The 13,152-nt window shown below is 39.7% G+C and overlaps 1 protein-coding gene across 2 annotated transcripts in view; it reads right to left on the bottom strand.

Moving 5' to 3' along the window:
* HMGCLL1 (3-hydroxymethyl-3-methylglutaryl-CoA lyase like 1) overlaps positions 1-13,152 on the bottom strand; it is a 143,879-nt gene that overhangs the window by 113,308 nt on the left and 17,419 nt on the right. The window contains exon 2 of one of the 2 annotated variants that reach the window (XM_049716248.1): positions 209-319. The exons of the other annotated variant lie outside the window; for it this stretch is intronic. Coding sequence (XP_049572205.1) covers positions 209-220 — 12 coding nt within the window. The 5' untranslated portion in view covers positions 221-319. The remainder of the gene's footprint in view (positions 1-208; positions 320-13,152) is intronic. 2 annotated transcript variants of the gene reach the window in all.

Here is a 13,152-nt window from a genome sequence, read left to right as displayed (position 1 = left end):
GTGAGCCATGGCTGCTGAGGCTGTGTGTCCAGAGCCTGTGCTCTGCAATGGGAGAGGCCACAACAGTGAGAGGCCCGTGTACCGCAAAAAAAAAAAAAAAGGGTCTTGACCCTGAGGGTCCAAATACCTACCAGTGTGCCAAATCTCTGGGAGGTTCTCTAAATTGGAAGGGGAAGAACTGTGATCATAGTTATCAGTATCCACTTACTAAAGGCCCCATGGAATTCTGGGAGTAATGATGAGCTGAACTTTCTTTTGTCCATTCATTTGATGAGCTCTATAATATAGCAGTGAACAGACAAAACACCCTTCATGGAGCCTACAGATTGCGGCCAAAAAAAAAAAAAAAAAGAAGACGACAGAGTAAAGGTCTGGGGAGGGATAAATTAGGAGTTTGGAATTAACATATACACACTACTATATATAAAATAGATAACCAACAAGGACTTGGAGTATAGCACAGGGAAATCTACTTGATATTTTGTAATAACCTACATGGGAAAAGAATCTGAAAAAGCATGCATATATGTATATGTGTAACTGAACCACTTTGCTGTACACCTGAAACTAACACAACATTGTAAATCAACCATACTCCAATATAAAATAAAAATTAAATTTAAAAAATTTAATTAAAATTAAATAAAGTAAAAAGGAAAATATATAGTGATAAGTATTATGAAGAAACCAAGGCAAAAGGGGAAAAGGAATTTGGGGGACAGGAGCCATGCTGCAATTTTCCATAAAAAGGTGTGCTTTGAGAAAAGGTGGAAGGAGGTGGGTGATGGGGATAGGTGCAAAGCTCTACAGATATCCTGGGAAAGAGCCTTCTAACAGCCAGTGCAATGTTCACTGAACTGATCATGGGAAGTGCATCTCATGTATTAACTGTTCTTGGAAGGCCTGGAAGAAGAGTAAGCAAGGATTAAAATAAATAAAAAGATAAAGGGACCAGAAGTACAGAGAAGGCCCAGATAAAGACTCAGTCACAGGCTGATGGAAAAGGACTGGAGGGCTTTGGAGGAGAGGAATGATCTAAGGGACATTGTACTGGGCTTCTTCTGGCTGCCGTAATGAGAATAGGCTAAAGGAGGCCAGAGTGGAAACAAGGAGAGCAAAAATTAGGTTACAGCAATAACCCAGGTGAGAGATGACGGCAGCGTGGATTAGGATGGTTTGGGTAGAGACGGAAGAGGAGACCCTGAGGGTTCAAGAACTTTTCACCGTGACAAACTCAGTCTTACTGGGCTGGGCAGGACAGGTGAGAACCTTATACCTGATTCTCCCTGGACGTTTGACAACGTAAAATTCAGATAAAGTCAGAATACTTACAAGAGGAAAATCCAGAGTCCAAAATATAAGAAAAAGAAAATTGTTAAACATATTCAAAAATCTGCTTCTCCATGAAACTCCTTTCTAACTTCCCCCAGAATACTACTAAATATTTTCCTACAAGAAACTTTCTCACGTTTTACATAGTTAAATTCAATCATCCTAACAACACCAATATTTTGTTCTGTTTTACTCCCTAGCATCCAAAATTGAGAGTTCACCTGCATCTACTAATTGATACCAAATAGTCTTATATAAAGATGCATTTTTTTTTTCCATTTACTAAGCTTGAAAGTACCATATGGCTCTGTTGAATCTTTTTCCCACTTTAGGGGATGCTCTCCAGAGCCAGGGCACACACGTACTTGTGTCACTCTTCCTATGACAGCTAATCCCAGGCCAGCCCCCAGCAACAAAGTCACATTCCAGGTTGCCTGGGGCATCTCCATCCTCCAGGACAGTATTTGTCATCAGCATCCCCAGCTCTGCATTTGGGGATTTCTAGATGGCTTCTCTCCCACCGAGGGCTGCACTTGCTAACACACTGACCCCTCCCGGCCCCAACGCAGATTAAAACGTTATGTTGTGCTTCCCGAGAGGGCTCTGAGCCCAGCTGATGGGTTCGCTAATGGCTTTATTATACACGCCTTCCTTTCCAGGTGGTCAATTTCATCTAGAGATGCTTTATCTCGAACCCCAGAAGTGGCTCTCATGTTGGGGTTGTGAGCTGGCTGGTGAGGGGTGGTTTGAATTACTGATCCTTCCTAAATCACATTGTTTGTGTGTGTGTTCATTCCCTGTAAGCCAAAATCTTGCCCTGCTTAAATGTTCTCTGTATACTGGGGGTGTAGGGTGTTACTCAATAAATTATGTTGCCTGAATACAGTACAGCTGGTCTCCATACTGTACTTAACAGTGCTTCATATCCTTGAAGACTGTGCCTAATTCATTCCACAACCTTCTATTCTCAAGCTGAACAAGTGAACAACAGGACACTTAGATAAAAGTGTAACCTATCGGGGTCAGTCTAAATACCCCTGCCTCACCCAGGATTTGGTTGGTCCTCATTTAAAGAGACAGAGAACTAAGAAAAGGTCTGCAAAGCAATTAAAATAGCAGCTTACAGAAAGGGTGAGAGAGGATAAAAAGCACTGGGAGTATAAAAACTAACGGGCAATTTTCTAACTTACTATGTAAAGTGTTACCCTACAAAGACTAGTGTTTCTGTTGCTTTTTATTTAGCACAGGAATTAATTGAAACCATAGGTTGGGAATGAACATGAAATTTTCTTAAAGTGAGGGCTGTTAAATACTCAAAAGGGTGATTGTTAGATAAATGCATTATCACTGTCTTAAAAGTAAGGTGACCTCGGGACTTCCGTGGTGGCGCAGTGGTTAAGAATCTGCCTGCCAATGCAGGGGAAACGGGTTCGATCTCTGGTCCGGGGGAAGATCCCTCATGCCATGGAGCAACTAAGCCCATGCACCACAACTACTGAGCCTGTGCTCTAAAGCCTGCGAGCCATAACTACTGAACCTTTGCACCACAACTACTGAAGCCCATGCGCCTAGAGCCCATGCTCTGCAAAAAGAGAAGCCACCCCAGTGAGAAGCACCCGCACCACAACAAAGAGTAACTCCCACTCGCTGCAACTAGAGAAAGCCCGCGCTCAGCAGCGAAGACCCAACACAGCCAAAATTAAAATTAAATTAAATTAAATTAAATTAATAAATAAAAGTAAGGTGGCCATACAGCCCTTTTAATTTGAGGAGGTCTTGATTTACACCTGATGTCCGAGGATAATTAATACTATTTAATATGCCTGTGTTTGGACCATATTATGTGATCATCTCACCTAAATTACCCCTGTAAATTTACTTGGAAGAAATACAGGCTTAATATATTCCACATCCCTCCTCAACACACCAGAATGCACAGCTTTCACAGTAAAGATCAAGCTTCCTGTCCCCCACGGCATATAATGCTCATGTGACTACATGTGACTACAATGACAAAGAACAACCACAAATAAGCAAAGCCACCCCTCCCAGAACCCCTATATCTCAATACGTGGACACCCCCCAGAAACTAAGCCTTTTCCAGACTCTGCTTCTATAGAGCATTTCTCTGGAAATGAGGGTAAGCTCCAGGCAATGTGAAAAAGGAGCCCTGTTCTCAGCCTTTCTTCCTCCAGAGCTGCTTCTTGACTCTTCTTAAAAATGTTCTTTCTATCCCTCAATAAGTCCACCAACCTCAGAGTGATCCAAACCGCTGCTCCTTCCCAAATCTCATCAGAATTCGCCTGACCTGGTACTTAATCTGGCAGGACTATGATCCTGGTTATCTATCTATCAGGGCTACAGGTGGAGGTAGCCCTGAACAAATGTTGGGCAGGTTGGCATTCCCATCTCTTTCACCTACCAGTGGAACCAACACTAAGACACACTTCAGCAGTCTGAGCTGCCTTAGGTTTTGACTTCTCAGGGCCACCTGATGAAATGACTGTCCTCAGGGAATGCCAGTCTAAAGAGCCTGATAGTCACCAGGACTGGACAGGAGGAGAAGCCAGAGAAGTATTTAAGTGGAATTCAATGGGACTTTTTGTTCCAAAGTTTTATTGAGAAGCAAATACTATATATTCAGCTCTCTCTTTAATCTGCCCAGTTAGTTTGTCCTTGAAAGTGCCCAATTAGATTTACACTTTCTTATCACCCGGAAAAAGAGCCTGCCTAGAGCTGTGACAGGAAGGTTAAGTCTCTCTGGTAGAGACTACCATGCACACACTCACATCCGGTGGAATCATTTGAGTGAGTTCTGGACAATGGGGCAAAGCAAAGTGTGTCACTTCACTCCAGAAGTGGTAAGAAGTAGATATGTCTTTCCCCTGTCTCTCTCCCCCTCCTCTAAATGGCATAGAGCAGGGCAGTGCCACAAAAAGAAAGACTTTGGCTCACTGATGGCCAAATCACTCAACCTGGACTTGAGCAAGAAATCACCTGTGATGATTTTGAGGCACAGAAAATGTGGAGTTGTGTGTTGCAGTGTTTACACATCCTAGCTAATGAAACCCATCTCTTAGATTTTGAGCCTTGAGTAAAAATGGAGTCTTATGTCTGCTGAGTCTCCATACATTGAGATTAAAGGATCTTTAAGAGATTTCTGGAAGGGATGACTGCGGGTAGAGCAAGGCACTCACTTCCATAACATTGCCTTCTCTTTCTCTCTAATATCTAACTCTTCCAGATGCTCAAGTATCTGGTATCAAGAAGAAAAACTTGTATTCAGTGGAAACTTGATTTTGTTTTTAAGGATAAACATGAGCCTTTGGGGGAGAAATAAACTGTCTTTCATCCCATATCATCTAAACTGAAAAGAGAATTTTATTCATTCATTCATTTATTCCTTTTTTCACTAATTCATGCATCCCTTTATTCACTAATTCATTCATCCCTTTATTCACTAATTCATTCATCCCTTTATTCACTCATTCATTCCTCCCTTTATTCACTCAGTCATTCATTTGCAGTTGGGAGTGGGGAACTGTGAGTAGGCAAGAGGGAAGGGCAGGAAGAAGAGATTGTGTAAAACAGTTTAAAGCAACGCTGTCTTTACACATTATGAATGAGTTAGCACCAAACTGCTAAAGTAAAACCCCTCACTTGATTAAAGCCTTGATTTCCACTTCCAAAACCCAGAGCTTTCTTAGGATTTTAAAGTAGGGCCAATATAATCAGAGTAAGACTGCAAAGGTGTAATAGCAGGATGTCTTTCCAACTCTAAGACGTGATTTCCAGTGGCTCGGAATAACGAGATTTCATCGCTGTCCTTTACTGTTCCAAAAAAACACGTCCCAGTATGTTCTGTATTATGTGAATCTCGTGTTCTATTTCATGTGATATCTCTAAGCTGGTCTGTCCAAATTCCAATTCCAGCTTTTTCTAAGTTCTGCTGTGATCTACGGTTCATTCTGTTAAGTCTTTTCCATAATCCCTCCACTCCATATTATATATATACACCTTCAGTGCTCCTTCCCTCCCTCACATCCTAACACCTTCCCTTAATCGCCTCTTAATCATTTGCCTGAAAAGTAAACTGTCCAACCACTTATTGTTTCCTTCCAGATGCTGCCGCGGAATGACTCTCCATGGACTTCCTGAATATTCCATCATGGTCAGTTGGCTGGGCAGACTGTGAATGCAGCACTCCAAAGATTTTAAGCTCTTTCTTTCCAAGAAAACTCAGAGCTAACACCATTGTTTCCTCACAAAAACAGCTAACATCTGCAGACTGGAGCATCAAAACAAAAAAAATTGTGCATGGTTCTGCTAAAGTTGGATGCAAACTTTCTCGGCCACTTTAGGCAATAAATCAATGTTCTTCTTTTCAATTTCTATTGAAAAATAAACCACAGTGGCTGATTTTCAATTTCCCCTCAGAGGAATACTTAACAAACAGGTTACATGCAATGACTAATTAGTCCTTCTGCCTTCCATCTAAGCAAAGTCCGCTTCTATTTGGAAATCCTCTGCTCTATCTTAAGCCAACTTTTAAAAAAACTATATGAATTACCTAAGAAACAGACACAGACTCACAGACACAGAGAACAGACTTGTGGTTGCCAAGGGTGGGGGAGGGATGGATTAGGAGTTTGGGATTAGCAGATGCAAACTATTATATATAGAATGGATGGACAACAAGGTCCTACTGTATAGCACAGGGAACTATATTCAATATCCTGTGATAAACCATAGTGGAAAAGAATATGAAAAAGAATGTATATATGTGTATAACTGATTCACTTTGCTGTACAGCAGAAATTAATGCATTTTAAATCAATTCTACTTCAATAAATTTTGTTTAAAAATCTATATGATTATGCTTAAGTAACAGCCCATCACCATCAACTATAAAATCAATAAAATCCCTCTATCAATATAATGTTAAACTGATAAAATTAAAATTCCAATTGTTATATTAATACCCATTCGAATTCTGTACCTTGAATAGCACTTTCTAACTTCTTCCTTTCAAATGCCACTATTTTATTCCTAAGTGGAAATGATTTCTCTTTCCTCACTTGGACCATTCCAAGCTGGTCTTCTCAGCATACACTAGAGTCAAAAACGAATGAGATTATAAACCATAATACCAGATTCTCAAACAATTCTATAATATCTCTTTACAAAGTTCACAAATCATTTAAACATTTTTTATCCCTCTTTAAATGTACAGTGGTATTTTATAAATACCAATAACAGGAACATCTACGTATATTAGAGATCACTAAAAGAAACACATACACACACAGAAACTATTTTAATGCTGGGTAGTTTGAGAGAATGAAAGATGGTTGTTCAGAAAAGGCCTCAGGATCTGCTGCCCCTACCACCAGGCCACCTGCCCTCAGGGTGTCTCCTTATAGTCCTTGTGGAGGGAAGGGGCTGGGACCTCAAACCTTAGGTGGTTCAGTTAGCAGTAATAGAGTCCAAAGTCACATACTACAAATCTAATAACTTAAAATGGTCATTTGAAAACTTATTTGAGATAATATATTGAAGTCTCAAGGACCCTCAAAGATGACAGCAGAACAGGCTAAGCAGTCAACTACAAGGCAGGCAGGACAAACAGAGCTGCATTGTGGAAGATTCTATCCTAATGAATGCCTTGTCCTACACGCCCACTTTTCAGGGGTTCCTCTCAGCTCTTATCATATCAATCTCATACACAATGTCCTCAACTACCCCAGGTCAGAATTTCCCCAAGTGCTCTAACTCCAAAATTTATGCTTTGATATATTCTCATTCACCCAACAGTAATAAATATATACTCATTTATATTCATAGACATAAACCTACATACTTGAAGACCTACATCCATGCACTTGCAGACATGTTTGGATACGGATGGTGTCTCTTTCATGCACAAGTTGATATATATATGTGTATATATATATATATATATATATATATATATATTTACAAGAACAAGTTCATGAGCCATAAATTTTTGCCTTCATGAAAATTAGAGCAACTAAAATTTATCAACACTTGAAAAGTATTCAAATTTTTAGCTAATAATAACTAATAAATTATAAACTAGTGTTCTAGGAAAATATTGATATATGCTGGCAGGGATGTTAAAGCCAAAATGGAAAAAATAAAACACATAGCCTCTAGACTGAATATGATTACACTCTGCCTCGACAGTAATACAACTAGCAAAACTGTGTAAGAATCTGTTCAGTTTTTCTGACTTTCAATTCCTGTGAATTCTATGGTATATGAGATTTATATATTTTACTAATGATTAGGTACATATTCGATTTTTTCCTTACTTTTCCTTCCTGGAAATTAATAAGATATCATTATGTTATAGCATGTCTCAGTTCAGTTTAATTATTTTAAACTCTCTAAAAGAGTTCTCAGAACAGACTTGTTGTTGCCAAGGGGGAGGGGGTTGGGGAAGGGATGGAGTGAGAGGTTGGGGTTAGCAGATGTAAGCTTTTATATATAAAATGGATAAACATGGATAAACAAAGTCCTACTGTATAGCACAGGGAACTATATTCAATATCCTGTGATAAACCATAATGAAAAGAATATTTAAAAAGAATGTATATATATGTATAACTGAATCACTTTGCTGCACAGCAGAAATTTACACAACATTGTAAATCAACTATACTTCAATAAAAAAATAAAAGAGTTCTCAGCATTCACTTTTTACTGTCCCTACTGTTCAACAGAAAATACCTCCAACAATACTATGAATCTGAAAACAGAAGATGGTTATTACATGTAGTTTGACTAGTTAAATCATTTGATACCAAGTTTTACATGTGGCTTCATTAAAACTATTGATAGCTAAATAGGAGTTCACACAAAATGAATGACAAGGATCATCTTTGTCTTCTCCTTCCCAAGTTTGAGGAGTTGCTGGTCTTCTTTCACATTTGCTTTTAGGAAAAAGAAAAGTGGCATCAACTATCCAGGGACTTGCAGCTTTCCCAGAGGTGGATGGTACAGCCTCCAAGCCTGAGCCCCCCTGGAACCGAGGCAGCCCCATGGAGAGGGGAAGGGACCATGGGAGCTCCTGACCCCTCACCAATCTGCACTCCCAGCCCAGGTTTGAGAAACGCTGAGCAGTAATGCAAGGATAGCAAAACTGCAGGAAAGAGCGGTGTGAGAGTGTTCAGTCCTAACTCATGTTCAGTCCTAACGTGCCTGGGTCTGGTTCCTGAGTTACTCAGGCTGAGTTTCTCAAATGGAAGATACTGAAGTCCTTCTCCTGAGGGCACATTCTTGGCATTAGAACAACTGCTTTGACAAATGACAGAAAATTATCATTTTCTATGCTTCAAAAAACCCATGTCTTATTAATAAAAATTTTTATTAACCTCACAAGTGTACTTCAGAACAGGTTAGGTCACTGAGTTGTTTTCTGTTTTTGGTTTTGTTGCATTGTAATATGCCTTTTCTCTATTCACTATGGTTTTGGATGGCCACTCAAAAAAAAAAAAAAAGAATAGATTCAACAGTTAAAGTAAATAGATTTTTCTGACAGAAGTTATGCAGGAACTTTCAATATGTATATGAAGTCTGCATACACAATATTTGGTATATAGGCAACAATACATTTTAAATAAATCTGACCTTTTTGATACAATGGTACTTGTTCATTTGACCTACTTACTAAAAAACTAAGGAAGAATGCGTGTCTCAGAAATATCCTGTAAAACTATTAACCTGAGCTCAGGACAAAGAGAAGGCTGCTGGTAGATCAGAGTGAAAGGAGGAGATCATGAAAAGTCACAAAAGTCTTTGGAATCATCATAAAAAATCTGAATAACTTGTCTCTGAAGAAGAGTGATTTATTCAGGTCTGTCCACCTGAGGCTTTAAATACTGGCTCTCAAAATAAACTACAGTTCAAAGCTAAGCTATATCATCCTAAGCCATTTGTAACCAACTTCAGTGATAGATTAAGCTAGAACTTTACTAATATGTTAAAAAGAAAACACATTAAACAAATGAGTACAAAATAATTTTCCTGTAACTGAAGTTCCTACTGTTCAATTGACTGACATGATATAGTGAAGAAATACAGGCTTTGGAACCTTACACAGATTCAAATCCAGTGCCTCTACCAGGTATTTGGCCTGGAGAAAGTAAATATTATTCATTCCCTTTCCTCATATTAAAAATGAAAATCACAGGACCTTCTTTGCAGGACTATAAGAGTTCGGAAAGTATGTAAATTCCTTAGCAAACTTTGTTGATAAAGAGTGGTTGTTGTCCAAATGTCCACTGAAAGATGAATTGATAAAGAAGATGTGGCACATATATACAATGGAATATTACTTGGCCATAAAAAAGAATGAAATAATGCCATTCGCAGCAACATGGATGGACCTAGAGATTATCATACTAAGTGAAGTAAGTCTGATGAAGAAAGACAAATATCATATGATATCACTTACATGTGGAATCTAAAATATGACATGAATGAATCTACCTATGAAACAGAAACAGACTCACAGGCATAGAGAACAGACTTGTGGTTGCCAAGGGGGAAGGGGAGTGGGGGAGGGATGGAGTGGGAGGTTTGGATTAGCAGATGCAAGCTTTTACATATAGAATGGATAAACAACAAGGTCCTACTATATAGCACAGGGAACTATATTCAATATCTTGTGATAAACCATTACAGAAAAGAATATGAAAAAAATATATATGTATAACTGAATCTCTTTGCTGTACAGCAGAAATTAACATAACATTGTAAATCAAAAATAGTTCAATACCTATGTTTTCCCCTAAGAGTTTTATAGTGTCTGGCCTTACATTTAGGTCTTTAATCCATTTTGAGTTTATTTTTGTGTATGGTGTTAGGGAGTGTTCTAATTTCATACTTTTACATGTACCTGTCAAGTTTTCCCAGCACCACTTATTGAATAGGCTGTCTTTTCTCCACTGTATATTCTTGCCTCCTTTATCAAAGATAAGGTGACCATATGTGTGTGGGTTTATCTCTGGGCTTTCTATCCTGTTCCATTGATCTATCTTTCTGTTTTTGTGCCAGCACCATACTGTCTTGATTATTGTAGCTTTGTAGTATAGTCTGAAGTCAGGGAGCCTGATTCCTCCAGCTCCATTTTTCGTTCTCAAGATTGCTTTGGCTATTCGGGGTCTTTTGTGTTTCCATACAAATACCAAACGTAGGGTGGATAGCTAGTGGGAAGCAGCCGCATGGCACAGGGAGATCAGGCAGGTGGTTTGTGACCACCTAGAGGGGTGGGAGAGGGAGGGTGGGAGGGAGGGAGACGCAAGAGGGAAGAGATATGGGAACATATGTATATGTATAACTGATTCACTTTGTTGTAAAGCAAAAACTAACACACCATTATAAAGCAATTATACTCAATAAAGATGTTAATAAATAAATAAATAAATAAATTTATTAAAAAGTAAAAAAAAAAGAATAGTTCAATAAAATAATTTTTTTAAAAAAGAATGTTTGGTGGTATCATCATCATCATCATATAATTTCCTAAACTCTTATTAATAATATTTATTAACAATTAGCATAATATTATGTCTCTCATATATTCTTAACTTTGTCCCATGCAATAAGCCAGTTGCAAACCTATTGCGATTACGCTAAAATAATACTCCTGCCCTAAATAATAACCGGTTATCACTATGGCATTCCCATCAAAAGGTCAACATCTATATAATGCTTCGGAGAGCAAATAGATTTAAAAGATCCAGCTCTCTAGAGATGAGTATTTATGCAAGCTTCTGTTCCATCTCCTTTAGCTCAAGTTTTCCCTTCAACATTTTCTAGAGCATACATTCAGCAGAATTACAGTGAATTAAATATTAAAATCTTGTCATATGGGAATGGGAACTAAGTGACAGCAGACATTCACGAGTGAGCCTCTGAATCACTCCATCTGTTTCTCCACCAGTTCTGCAAATGTCTTCTAAACCCACCCCTAAAATCTAGGCAAAGAGAATTCCAAACTGCCCTCAGCTTTTATGTGTGATCAGGTCCACAGCTTTCTGCAAAACGCAAGGTTTGAACGGTGACATAGCATTTTAAAAATCAGAGAATCCTTGGTCCCTACGTAAAAATTCTCAAAAAGTAGAAATTGTGTCTAACTAAAATAAGATTCATATTTTGACTTCAAGATTCAGCTATGATCAGCTTCCATTTCACAGTGAAATAAATATAGATTGAGGAAAGAATTTAAAAAGTGGATGCCAAACTCTGCACATCCAGTGGGTTACAGACATACAAAAGTATTGGCAGAGAGCCCCTCCACTTCCTTCAAGATCCATCTGGAAGGAAACCCCAGAAGGAAAGATGTCTGACAGACATGTTCTCTTTGGGGTTTCCTGCCTCCTTGTCTTCCAAGCTTCCTAGACCCCATCAGTTGTTAATAAAGTTCACCAAAAAGACTTTCTGAAAGGCTGATTTCACAGTGTGAAACTTATATTAAAGGCATTTTTCTCTAGTTGAAGTTTCCTTCCATCTGCATTTCCCTACTTCACAAATCCAAGAAAGCGTGAATTGGAAAGTTGCAAGCATAAGGTGACATTTGATGTGCTATCAGTGGGATACTCAGCCCAAATGCTGAATCCAACACTGGAGACCATAGCTTACACACTGCAACAGAGAAGCTGCATCACCCTGAGGGTATCATTATACCCCTCGATGTCTCTACTCCTTCTCCTGTAAAATGGAGTTATGAGAAGATGCATATCATATGCTGTGTGGATTAACCTAATAAAAACCTAGATATACTAAGTGAATGAAAAGCTAGATTTGAAGTTGGTTTTTCAGAGACAGTAGTCTGCCATTTTCTCGGTCTGCCAGCTTTCCGAACAAAGTCTTATTCCCTGCCTCAACACCTCGTCTCCGATTCATTGGCCTGTTGTGTGGTGAGCAGAGCGAGCTTGGACTCAGTAACGCACTTGGCTTAGCCAGCAGGAGGCTTGCTGCTCTTGGCTAGCCAGCCCCCGTCAGGGAATATTGGGGCAAGGCGCTAGCAGCTGCCAGGACAGTTTGTCCTGAGGACCTTCCCTTCAGAGTTCCCTGAAGCGGCACCAGCTACCCCAGCGCTTGGCGGTTAAGGCCAGGAACCTATCAACTTCCATTTGGGGCTACGAGTTGACAGACTCGATTTGATTCTGGAGGGAGACGGGGTTGCACTACAAGAAGCTCCTGGCTTACCCCTGGCTTACCCCTGGTTCCTGACCAACACGTGGCCAGAGAAATTGGGAAGAAGCCTCTGAAGAGACTCTTGTGGCCTACCACTGAATGAAGCAGACCCTGACTCAGTATTTCAGTAGAGTGTTCCAGAAGCCCTCCTTGAGGAATGTACTAAAAAATCAGCTTCAGAAACCAAAATAACTAAAGAGACATTGCAGTAAGAAATACTGTGTGCAACGCCGGCCTCTGCCGCCGCACTCTGTGCCCCTCACTCCCCCCACCGCCTGAGTGAGCCAGAGCCCCCGAATCAGCGACTTTTTTAACCCCGTCCTGTCTGAGCTAAGAACAGACGCCCTCCGGCGACATACACGCAGAGGCGGGGCCAAATCCAAAGCTGAGCCCCTGGGAGCTGTGAGAACAAAGAAGAGAAAGGGAAATCTCTCCCAGCAGCCTCAGAAGCAGCGGATTAAAGCTCCACAATCAACTTGATGTACCCTGCATCTGTGGAATACATGAATAGACAACGAGTCATCCCAAATTGAGGAGGTGGGCTTTGAGAGCAAGATCTATGATTTTTCCCCCTTTTCCTCTTTTTGTGAGTGT

Source organism: Orcinus orca, chromosome 10 (assembly GCF_937001465.1).
Source record: "Orcinus orca chromosome 10, mOrcOrc1.1, whole genome shotgun sequence".
NCBI classification, from domain to species: domain Eukaryota; kingdom Metazoa; phylum Chordata; class Mammalia; order Artiodactyla; family Delphinidae; genus Orcinus; species Orcinus orca.
The sequence above is the reverse complement of the archived record's forward strand: the minus strand, read 5'-3'. Positions and strand labels throughout refer to the sequence as shown.